At 39.3% G+C, this 12,989-nt stretch overlaps 1 protein-coding gene across 1 annotated transcript; it reads left to right on the forward strand.

Moving 5' to 3' along the window:
- The first annotated feature begins 783 nt into the window (after window positions 1–783).
- RAB9B (RAB9B, member RAS oncogene family) lies at window positions 784–10,531 on the forward strand. The gene is made up of 3 exons (XM_077890407.1): window positions 784–993; window positions 5,842–5,906; window positions 7,045–10,531. The coding sequence occupies exon 3, from the start codon at window positions 7,087–7,089 to the stop codon at window positions 7,690–7,692; it is 606 nt and encodes a 201-aa protein (XP_077746533.1). The 5' UTR covers window positions 784–993; window positions 5,842–5,906; window positions 7,045–7,086; the 3' UTR covers window positions 7,693–10,531.
- Window positions 10,532–12,989: the final 2,458 nt, after the last annotated feature.

The following is a 12,989-nucleotide window of genomic DNA, read 5'->3' on the forward strand; positions in this document are numbered from 1 at the left end:
CAGCAGGCTGGCTACAGGAGACCACCAGAAAGTAAGTCAGAGCACTTTTTCTATTCTGGGGTTATTGAGAAAGGTTACCTTAAGGAAATGATAGTTAACCTGGGGCCTATGAGATTTGATTGAATGGCTGACTTGTAAAGAGATAGTGGTCTAGATGGACAGCCCTGAGGGGGCACACGATGAGTGAGGGATAGCACACAGGCACAGATTCTCATACATCAGGGAAGCTTCGGAGATGAATCTGCCTGACAGAGAGTTGGAGTGCAGGCTAAATGACCTCAGGTAATACTCTCTGTGTGGCTGTCTAGAAAGGTAGCTGTTAAAGGATAAAGGGCAGTTTGTCTTCCAGGCCTGAGCTATCAATGTGAACCTTTCTGTTTGGATTGCCTAGAGAATTTCATGAGCAGTGCCCAGCTAGAGGGCCTAGTAATGCGCTGTGATCATGTATTTCCCTGAGTTATTTGAAACCAGAGGGTGTATGTGCTATCTTCTACAAAAGTAGAGGGTTTGGAGGAAAGGTAAATGAGATAGGTTGAAGGGTTATTGCAGAAAATGGGGCGAGGCCCCCCAGGCAGCAGAGGAGTGAAGTGGGAGAGCAATATCTGACGGTCCATTGTCATTGTGCCTACTAATCGGAGAAGAGAGGAGAGGACAGGGTTGGACCCTGAGCGTGAAAGAAAAGCGAGCAAGCCAGGGAGCGCTCTTTACAAGCGAGGGCGGGAGGCGCGCCGGGTCTCTAGCACCAAGAAAGGGGCACAAGGAGGCGGCGCGGGCCCCGCCCCCTCCCTTGGCGGGCGCGGGCGCGAGACGCTGCGCGGCGGCCCTGGCGGGCGCGAGCGGCAGCTGTCAGGCCACCGACGTCCGAGCTGCTCTTGCTGCCCCACCGAGGACGAGGAGGCAGCAGGAGCGGTGACCGTGTCACTGAGGAGCCGGACTGCCGGCACGCAGAGCTGACCTGCCTGGCCCCCTCCCATCGCTCTCCCATTGTATTGGGTAAGGTACCGGTGCGTGGGCAGGGAGAGGGGCTCGCTGCCAGTGGACGCGGGAGGCCGGGAGGTGGGGGGCCTGTTGGAAGACGGAGAAAGGGAGGTCTCGGTGATCCCCCGGGGTCCTTGCACCTTGGGAAAGAGGCCTAGGCACTGCAGAGGTCCGAGTTGGGGAAGGAAGGTGACGATAGAGGGGGGCGTTGCTGAGTAATTCGGAGCTGCTGCCAAAGCCCCGCAGATGGACGCAGGGCTCCGTTGGGAACGGGTGTGGCTCAGTGCGCATGCGCCACAGCCGCTAGTTCTGAGAGATGGGGGTGAGGTGAGCCCACCTTGGTGGATGGTAGTAGGAATTGTGCTTAACATCTCACTTTCCAGATCCTCAATGCTAACAGTGACCCTGTCATAGAGATGACAGCATTCCCGGTCTCCTAAGGAAGCTTCTTTCCCCTGTACTCCGTCACTCAAACCTCACCTACCTGTCCCCTGGCAGCCTACTTGGGAAGAAGTGGCCTGGGAACAGTGCCAAATTGCTATCTAGTGTGTCTTCGGGCTCATAGCCCTAGAACTGTTGTGAGGAGTGAAAGGTTAGAGATGAAATTCCACATTGAACCCTTCTGGTTGCATATAGGATATAAATATAGTCATAAATGTGGGGAACTGTGTTTCAGTGGCATGACAGCTGTGGCATTTAGACTCAGAGCAGGAATGTAGCGGATAACTTGTTTGCTCTGCACAATGAATCCAGTGCGTCAGTGGGCTTCCCCGCTACAGAACCCCCCCTCCCCCATAAGCATCAGGTTGTACTGGAAACAACCTACACCATTTAAGATAGAGGGTCTCAAAGACACAATAATTTCTTATTTGTATTGATTTTTACATAAGTTAAAGCAAGCCCTGCCCTGTTCCCCAGCGCAGTATTTTCCAAATACTGTGCCAGGAATCAACAGTGAATTTAGTGGCCCAACCAGTATCACCAAGATTGGCTTTCCCTACAGCTTCAACCATGGCTCCTCCTCTGTGCAGATTGCTATCAGGGGCACTCTCATCCACTGCCTAGCTCTCCCCTGTTGCTTCTCCCCCACCCCCAGCCCTGCAGTACCACATCCCTCTTAACACTTGCTCCCAAACAAACTGCACTATGGATTTGAGCATCATTTCACCCATGGCAACTGAACTGATGTTGCCAGTTTGGTTTTTTGTTTCTCTTCTTTACATCATCACACTAAAATGTACTGTTTTCAAAGGTTTAACCTCTTTCTTGTCATTGTACTGCTTCCTTCCACACCCCCCCACACACACTCCTAAACCTCCCCAACTAAATACAATAATTTTAATAAACTGTGTGGGTGCGGGCACAGCAGATTCGAAAGTTTTCAAGTGTGCTAAAGAACAAAGAAAACTAGGGAGTATCAGTCATGTGAATTTCTAATTTACCTTATTGTCTGAGACTTAGACTCTAAATGGGGAAAAAAGTGAATATACCATTCTTAGAAAATTCTTGCTAATTGTGGGAAATTGGTTAGAAAGGAGAATTGCACCTCTAGGATATTTGAGTTGTTTAAAGACAGATCTTTCTTGGAATAGGACCATAATCAGATTAAACATTTTAGTCAAAATCCTAAGCTAATAGAGGACCCATATAGGATGCATAAGGGATTTGACTTTCCTGTTACATGTACTTAGGGTTATCAAAGAATTCTATTGCCTACTTAATGCTATCTCCTTTTAAGGTTTGACTTTAACTTGACATATTCTGGGGAAGGAAAAAAATTGGTTTGCTTTTATACTATGCTAGTCCTTTTTGAGTATGTACTAAAGGAATCACACTTATTTTCAAATGATGGTGATGATAATGATGATAAGGATGCCAGCATCCGGGATCCCTGGGTGGTGCAGCGGTTTAGCGCCTGCCTTTGGCCCAGGGCGCAATCCCGGAGACCCGGGATCGAATCCCACATCGGGCTCCCGGTGCATGGAGCCTGCTTCTCCCTCTGCCTGTGTCTCTGCCTCTCTCTGTGTGTGTGACTATCATAAATAAATAAAAATTAAAAAAAAAAGGATGCAAGCATCCGCTGAAAACATGACGTAGAGATAATTATACTGCTCTTATATTTGGTGGGGACAGAGAAATTTATATATTTATCTTAAAAATGTACGGGGAGGGGAACTAGAGTATTTCCATCGACTTTCAACAGGTGAAATTCCTGTTAAGTCTCATCTAGAAAGTGACCCAGATAAGTCCATAACTTCTGCTCTTTAGTCACAAATAAATAATAGTATTTGAACATCTTACAGAACTGCAGATCTCTTGTACCTTGACATCATTTCGGAGGCACTGGTTCTGAGCACCGACCTAAACAGTTAATTAATTAGCAAATATTATTGATTATCCATATGAAGGACCCTGGTGCTTGCTGCATGCTGGAGAGACTTCAAAGACAGATACAAACAAGAGTATTACCATCCAGGAATTTAAAATTTGGTTGTATAGGAAAGATATACTTAGAAAAAAAGGTTGTTTGACAAAATAAGGCAGTATAATGATACCATTTCAACTGCAAATCATGAGATCTGAACCTAACATATTACTTCATGAATTCCTTGAGGGTAAGACCTTGCCTTAAAAATGTATGCATTTCCAGTAATGTCTACACCCAATGGGTGCTGAAGTGATGAAGTTTACCAAAGTAGATAGGGAGAAACCAGAGGCAGGGAGAGAAGAGCCAGGACGTTTTCACAATAGATGCAAGGAGCTGTGGGCCAAAGTGAGGATGGTAGCAGAGGACTGGAAAAGAATATTCCAAGGAAAACTCCACAGGATTTAGTGACTGAAGGCAAGAAGACATGTCTAAATTGTATTCAATTCTACCTTCAGGAAAGAAATGGGAGTTGGAGACAGTGGATGAGAGCGGAGGGTTACTTTTTAGTAAGGACACAGCACACAATTGGAACTCAAATGTTTTCTCAAGCATCAGTGGCAGGATTGGACAGGAAGACCCTTAGGGTCCCTCCAATGCTGAGATTCTGTGGTATACGCAGATACTCAAAATTGTTGGGGAACAAGGCCTTCTCAGATATTGAAGAAAGAGAATAGTATCTTCCTACTGGCAGGCCTTTTCTGAGAAGGGTTAATACTGAGTCACAAGGCCCCCAACGGTGAATGAAAGGAGGTGGAGGAGCAAGAAGAACAAAAATCTCAAACCAAAAATTTCAATAAATGCTTCCAAATCTTTGCAAACTTCATAAGTTATTCATTTTTCCTCAAATCCTGTGAGTTAAATAGGGCAGGGATTACAAATCCATATTTATATAGGAAGATATTGAAACACAGCAAGATTAAATAACCTGCTCAAGTCCATAAAATAAATGAATGGCGTAGTAGTGATGAAGACTTTTGTCTCCTGACTGCTGCCAATCCAGTGCACTTGACACGGAGCCACATTGCTTTTCCTCCCTTTTCCCTGGTATAGAGCTTATGTACCCAGAAGTTATTTGTGCAAATGACCAGATAGGGAATGCACAAGCAACTGCAGCGTTATCTGACATAGTTATTAATACTTCATAATTATTCCTGGAGTTGAGTATTTGGTTTCCACATTCACTCAGTCCTTGACCCATCATTTGAGTTTATCCACAGCCAGGAAAGTAGAGTTACTGAGTTGTTTAATGATGTGAACACCTGTTTGCTAGGAACTTGAGGAAGCTCATTTGTCATGGACCCTTAATACTATTAGTATTGTTACCCATGTTTGTACTTCCTCTGTTCCTTTTTTTCCCTCTGTTCCTTTTTAAAGTGAACATTCTGTAACATTATCCTACAGACCAGTATAAAAAGTAAAGAAGTGTGCTAAGACTTGTATATTTCCATTTAAAGAAATGCTTGTTACTTGAGCTAGTTCCAAAGACAACAATTTGAGAGCAGGAAAAAAGAGGGCAAAAATCAGAAATGGTAGAAAACTTGAAAAATGTCTAGAGTAGATATAGACCAAGGAGGAGGATAAAGCCTATCAATTTAGAAGACATTATTTAAATTCATAATTACCAATTTAGATTTCTAATGAGTTCCTTATTATATGCTTTATCTATATTTGAAAAAATAACATGAGATTATTAGGCAATAGAGATTTCTTACAATCTTTATTCCTCAGTAAAGAATACTCAACAAATCTAAGAACTGTTTTTCTCTTTAAACCAGCACTCTCGATGCTGCTTAAATAACACTCTTGCCATAATTAACTATAATGTTAAGTGAAGTTGTTTGAATTTAATAAAGCCAGCTAAATACTAAAACCTGTGTTCAAGACAGATGATCAAAATTAATGAATAAAATAATTAGCCAAGAGAATATATTGTAAACAAGGAATCTCCAAACATGATTTCTTCTCTAATCTTGTGGAATCAATTGCAGAGACAACCTCGAGGCAGATTGGTGAATGCATTAACTTTTTTGGAGATAGGAACATCGGTAAACATAAAGGGAAGGAGTTTCATCTCTGACTTAGGATTTCAACATGTCTTAGACTCCTCTGTGCTTTCTCTTTCCTGAATATTGTCTATTGTGAATATCGTCTACTTCCTTTGATTTACCTTTACTTTGCATGGAGAGACATACAAAACTTTAAAAATCATATGAGTATACTCATTAGGACAAGTTAAGTTTTTTTGCAATAATATTATTTTGTCCATGTTAAGCATTTATAGCATTTTGAACTCTTAAGTATATTTGTGAAAAGCATCCTCCATAGGTAAGTTGAGGTGGGTCTGTTTCTTTCCTGACTTGAGTATATTTACATAAAGACTTAACTTTATTTTATTATAGATTTTTAAAAATAACATTTCCCAATCCATTTTCTAGAACCCTAAAAAGAATAAAACAACAAGGAAAAGAAAAGACTAAAATTGTGGCAAAGACCCAACTGGGTAGGTATATATTTTATTTTTTTCATTTGACATCTTAAAAAGGAATATTTAGAAATATATAATTATTACACATGCACCAATATAATACTAAGGACTAATGAAGCTTTTGAAAATTACATTTCAAATGCATTTGCCTACAGAAGCTCTTTTGCATGTGCTCTTGTGATTAGTAACTGCTTTTCATCTCTTTGGGTCTCTTGCATAAATAACACCCAATTAACATCATCATTGTTTTGTTCCCAAATGACTCTAGTGTGAAAGTACCTAACAAAATCTAGTACAGATTAGTTGTTCAGTAAACATTTGATCTTTTATTTTAAGATGCATTCTAGATATTACATATACAGACATGTTGTGGAGGTAACAGGAAGGGAACTGCATAATTATTAGCACTTTAAAGTTTACAGTATATTTTCATTGGTGCTATTATGGAATTAGAACCTAAATCTAAATATTAATAAGCCATTCAAGATTTCTTCCTAAATGATAGCTGTTATAATGATACCAGTCAATAATCATCAACTTACATGAAGAAAAGATTATGAAAGATCCTTTATTTGTGAGGGTATCTGTATGAATGCAAGTATAATGAGGCAAATGCCCAAAGAAACTTGACCTTTATCTTTCTTCCAAGTTCTGAGGTCCGGTCTAATTGTAGCCCCCAAACTCTACTGATGAAATTAAAATTTTAGCTTATACAACTTTCTCTCCTCAATAATTCTTGGGTCCATCATGAACAGACTTCAAATTCCAAATCAGTTTTGTACTATTTGCCTCTTGTTTGGAACTGTCAAATTGGAAACTAATAATATGGTTGTACATTTGAGTGGTATTCCTTTTCTAGACTCTCTCCCCTAGAATAGGGTCAGAACTAACCAAATTATAACACCATCTGCTAGTCCATTTACCCATGGCATTCAGCCATTTTCCTGGCACAGGCAAAAGACCTCAGAAAACCAAGACCTAGTTTCCTTTGTATGCAAAGGGATTTTATTCCTTCTGCTGTACTATATAATTAATGAGCATGAATCAAGAGAAGTTAAACTAGTAGGCCATATAATTCAGAGAAATTTACTATGAAGTTAATTTCAGTTTCAAGTTTAACTGTTTTCCCTCCTACTTTTTATTTTATTTTCAGGTTCTCTAGGTTATAAACTCCTTCCCATCTGGTGCTGCAACAATGAGTGGGAAATCCTTGCTCTTAAAGGTTATTCTCCTGGGTGATGGTGGAGTTGGGAAAAGCTCACTTATGAACCGTTATGTAACCAATAAATTTGACTCCCAGGCTTTTCACACCATAGGGGTAGAGTTCTTAAATCGAGATCTGGAGGTGGATGGACGTTTTGTAACTCTCCAGATCTGGGATACTGCAGGGCAGGAGCGTTTCAAGAGCCTTAGGACACCCTTCTACAGGGGAGCAGACTGCTGCCTCTTGACCTTCAGCGTGGATGACCGGCAGAGCTTTGAGAACCTTGGTAACTGGCAGAAAGAATTCATCTACTATGCAGATGTGAAAGACCCTGAGCACTTCCCCTTTGTAGTTCTGGGTAACAAGGTAGACAAAGAGGACAGGCAAGTGACAACTGAGGAGGCACAAGCCTGGTGCATGGAGAATGGGGATTACCCTTATCTAGAAACAAGTGCCAAAGATGATACCAATGTGACAGTGGCCTTTGAAGAAGCTGTCAGGCAGGTGTTGGCTGTAGAGGAACAGCTGGAACATTGCATGTTAGGTCACACTATTGACTTGAATAGTGGTTCCAAAGCAGGATCCTCATGCTGTTAAAAGTGGGAAGCCTTTTAAAAAGTGGGCCCCAAATTGTTCAGTCAGTAGTGTCAGAATAACTGTGCCCCTCTAAGAGTGCACATATACAAACAAGAGGGTAAGATAGAAGGTTGTGATCATGTATCAGAGCCTTTCAAATTAAGGTTATAGAGTGATTAAAAAAAAAAAAAGCTTTATCAAGCCAAGTGTATTTTGTGTGATTTCTGCTGTTTCCTTCTTGTGTGTATCAGGACATTTCAGAAAGCTTTAGTCCTGAGAGATTTAAATATTTTCAAATAACAGTTTAAACTTAGAACCCAGCAGCATGAAGGAGTTAAAGAGCTACAGCTATCTCTTAAAGTGTTCCATTAGTCAACTAACAAATGTCACCATGGACTCTTGGCAAGCAGTTTCTGACATTTCTGCCAAAGGAAAAAAATAAGACTGAGCTGTGTTACAATTTAAAAAATAATGCAAACAAGGATTCCTAAGCTTCAATTATAAAAAGGTTGTGATAATTAGGTATACAAGAGTTTAATGGTGTACACTGCCTTGTTTGAATCTTTATATATGGTTTGTTCCCATTTGAGCTTTTCAAAAAATATCTCAATAAGAGATACACTGATGACACTGGAAGTTGATTATCTCTTTGTTTTTGAAGTTACAGGGTACTAGTGACTAGATTATGCTTAAATATGCCAACAACCCTTGCAAATAGATGGTTGGTCTGCTTTTACTCCGTAAGTCCACTTTTGCTGCATAGGGATGTTGCTTCTCTGACAACCACTTATCAATTTAGCGATGCTGCTTCGTATATGGCTTTGGATGCAGTGCTCTCTGCTCATAATTTTGATGGTCCTTTGGTCCACCATGCTCTGCTCTCAGAGGAAACTTCAGGAAAGATTTGGGGATAATGAGCTTTTCTCACAAGGTTCCTTCATTCAAATATTTCTTATAGAAGGAACTAATATCTTGAATGTTGCACTGTTATGTTCAGCTGGCCAAACTAGGACATTGAAAGTAACATGAGAGCAGACTTTAACCCAGTGGTAGAATGAGTTTCTCATAGAGTTGCCCAACAGTGGAATGGACTGCCTTAATAATGAACTCTCTTCCAATGAAAATATTCAAGAAGATACTAAGTGACCATCTGTTAAAACACCATAAGAAGAATTTCTGTGCTGCCTAGATATTTGGTTTAAAATCCCTTCCAGGTCTAAGTTCTATGTATCTGGAAGGTACAAACTATGTTTCAGTGCCATGTTATCAGTAGATGTTTCTTAAGACAACAGCTAAGATTTTGGAGATGGACTTTTAAAATTCTCAAACTATTTTGGGATCAGCATTTAACAGCAACTACACAGCTCTTTCTTTTGCGCCATGGCAGGATAAATTCTTGGGCTCTGAGTAGTCATTATGTGCCCTGATATAAATATCCTAAAAGGACCATATTAAAAAACAAAAAATGGTTTGCCAAATTTTGATTACCATGACTGCTAGCTATATACTGTATTGCAAATATGCAGTCTAGTTCTTGTTGGTTGATCTGTTTGTCCTGCAAAGCTTTTAGCCTGTACTTTTTAAACATCTATGATATAAAATAGTGACCCAAGGCAGTGAGGGACAGTTAGAAATGGCCCCCCAAAAGAGATGTAGGCCAGGGAGGAAGCAGGAGCTTTCACAGGAATATAGCCTAGAACTCTCCGTTGTAGCCACATATGGAATCAGCCTTACACATGGGACCTTATGTGCTTTAAGAGCTCTGGGACTTTTTGGCTACATAGACAAGTGGAAGAAAGTATCTCAATCCAGTCATACTCAATATTTCCCATTTAAATATAGTCCTGACCCCATTGTCAAAGTAATTTTGATGCCAGAAGTCTAAGCCAGAACTGGGACCCCACAGCTCTTAAGTATTGGTCCCTATCCTGCCTATGCCTATAGCCAGCCACACTGGTTTCCAAGTTCTATGATTGTTTTGCTACAATCATGTTAGGGTGAAAATCTGTACATCAGAACTGTTAAATGCTAATTGTTTTTAAGTGCATGAGACCTGGGGCCTTCTCTTTCTACTTGCACTCTGCTTATAATAGTTTCTATTTGTAGATCTCAGGCTTACATAAAGACCTCCATCCACTTACAAAAGTACTTGTCACTGTTAAGATGACATGTGGTCATTTAAGTAAAAAAATTACATGGGTATCCTATTCATAGACCTCCTGTCTGACCAAGGCAAGTGTTAATTTTATTGACAGATCATCTGAAGCCCCTTTCCTCTTAGCCATAACCATTTTTTTCTGCCAAATCACTACACAATATCTCAATGAAAGCAGTAAACATTAAGTGACAAAACCAGTGGCATTTTGGTGAGTAACACTCAGTGGGATGCTGACATATAGTTTAGGTAAGATTATAAAACACCAAAGGCTGAAATCTACGAGTACCAGGAACTGTGCATATAGACTTAGAAATTGTAAACACTAGAAGGTGGAGTGAATATTTTCAGTAAGTTTTTTTAATGAACACTGGAGTTTTTGAATAAGATATTTCTAATTGGAGTTATACTGTTTTACAATACTCCATTAAAACCTCATGCAGAATATTAGTTTATTGTCATGCATTGGGCTAACATTCAGGGGGCCTCAGATTCCATATGTCTTCAGTGGATTGGTGAATTTCAGGTTAATTTGTGCCTGCCTCAGCCATCTCTCCTTTACCTTGAGGTATTCCATGATCCTCTCGTTGCAGGTGCTGCCAAAAACTCAAAATTATGTATCAAATATTTCGTTTCAACTGTAAAAAAAAAAAGTCGTCTGTGTTAAAGTGAATAAATAGTGCATTTTGAATAACCAGGATACAATGTTTGTGCTGCTTTTCTCCCTTTCTCTTTTTGAGCAACTGTGGGCATGACAGACAGTACTTAACAATCAAATTATCCTGAGACTGCACTTCATGTGGCCTCTGGATGATGTTTTCACTGTGGTACCCCAAGTAGCCACAATCTAATGATCAGAGAGATAGGTTCTAATGACTGGGAAACAAACTCAAGAGATTAATGTGGGGAGGTTCCCTTTATTTTATGCCACTTTTTAATGCATGAAGAACATTGAGACTGGAAATTGGATCTTGACTCTCCACTTTCCTTCTTCGTTATAATTTAAAACAAATGTTAAACCATCACAAAATATAAACAGAATGTACATAATCCTTTGATCTTCTTGACTGGTAGACTGTCCAGATCTTAGGAAAACACGGAAATACAGGTGAAACAGATCAGAAAACAAAGTATGGTTTGTGAAATAACTCTGTTCTCTTGCTTCTTACATATTGGACTTTAAAGATACTTGCATTAGCACCAAATGTCTTAAATATCCATAGTGATGACTTTTAAATTATGGACACTTGTCTCTCTGCAGCACATAGATTCATTACATTGGTTCCATCTGTCACAGATTTAGACTTCTCTCATTCCTCTACTTTTGCCTATTGGGACTCTGGGCAATTGAAATCACGGGGGCAGGGGCGGGGGAGCAGATTTCTTTTTTCCTTTCCTTTTCTTTTCTTTTCTTTTCTTTTCTTTTCTTTTCTTTTCTTTTCTTTTCTTTTCTTTTCCCACATATACTGTTTCCATCTCTGAGAATAATTATTTAACAAATTATCGGACCATGCTTGAAATACAGCACCTGAAATCCTTTTGATTAGGCTATAAAGAATGATGCAGCTTTTAGGCTATAGAAGATCAGAGATTTATAAGCCTCTTAAAAAGGATTTGGTTATCCAAAACTGATATTTTGAAAGCGGAAAACTAGCTTTCTGTCCTTGCTGTTTTTCTGCTTGATTCATAATCCACTGGAAAAACTCCTTCTCTGAATGTCTTAACAAATAGTATAGACCCTCATTTTTTTGGGAAATAGCTTGGCTATGATCTTTCCAGGAAGTAGAGGATGTGGAATAGATAGATTTCTCTTCAATTCTGTAATTGAATTTTAAAACACTGGAAAATCAAGACAGCAATTTGAGTAAGGTCAGGATGGGAATTGGGGTAGGAATCTCTACTTTCATCTGAACTACCTGAAGTAGTTCTAATTGCAACAATTTTTTTTTTTTTTTTACCTAAATGATCCTGATAAGAATTTCACTTTTTTTTCTCTCCTTGCTATGGAGTTGTAGTATTCATTACAGTGGAGTGCTTTTCTTACATTTCATTTAGGGGCAGGTAAACTGTGATACACCCTTTGATAAAATGTTAATGTATTTTTTCAAAACTAGTCTTTGGGGGGCACACAAGCTAATTAACATATCCATCACCTCACCTTTCCTTTTGCTCTTTTTAATTATTTCAAGTTACCATCGCCAATGAAGTCCTAATTCTTTACTCCTTTCTCTTTAAGAGAAGGAAAGGATAATGATAGAAGCTAGTAATATTTCAAGAATGAAAGAAATTATTAAATGTCCCTTCATTGGTATGTTTCCAAAATTGTTTTGCTTCTGGAGGAGGTGATGTTTGTGTGAGTTTTTGGGGGGGGAGGTGAAGGGTTACCAAAGTGCGTTCCCAGTGAGAATAAGCATCTTCACAGCTCAAGATGTGAGGGAATTGTCATCTTTAGTCAAATAGGGACTGCTGCAATGATCTATGTCTTTATAAATTGCTTAGGTCTTCTCCAAAGCAATAAAGAGAATTTTGATTCAGCCATATTTAAGTGATTTCTTAAATGGTGGGTTTTGTGAGTGCAAGTGTGCATATTTTTTAGTGATCTGTCAATTCCTTTCATGCTTTATGAATTACAGGTAAATGTGTAATGAGTTTCACTCTAGCCCCCCTGAATTATCCAGACAAGCCACGCTGTGCTTCTACTTAATTGATTGATCAAATAGGATTGAAGAATGCTGCCTTAATGAAAGAAATAGCTCTTAATTCAACATTAGCTGTATTGATTAGAGTAAAAATACAAATCATGCCTTCATGTAGTACATTCGTGAGGAAGCAAGAGATAGGCTTATCTCTTCTTTTTTCTCTTTTATTGTTCCTGGCTGCCTTAAAAACAGCATACCCAAAGGTGTGTTCTGTAATATATTGTTCAATATAGAGTCTTCTTATAGATGTACAAGAGTTGGTATAAACTTTGAATCATCTCTTCTTTTTCCATTTGTTCCCAATGAGAAAACAGTCTCACCAGTAAGAACTTTAAAAACTTGTCTTAAAAAAAAAAAAAAAACTTGTCTTTAGGGTTTTTTTTTTCTGATTACAGAAGTTATATATATCCATGGTAAAAAAAAAAAAAAGGAACAAAAGAAAAAAAGCAAGATAAAGAAAATAA

Source organism: Canis aureus, chromosome X (assembly GCF_053574225.1).
Source record: "Canis aureus isolate CA01 chromosome X, VMU_Caureus_v.1.0, whole genome shotgun sequence".
Lineage (NCBI taxonomy): Eukaryota > Metazoa > Chordata > Mammalia > Carnivora > Canidae > Canis > Canis aureus.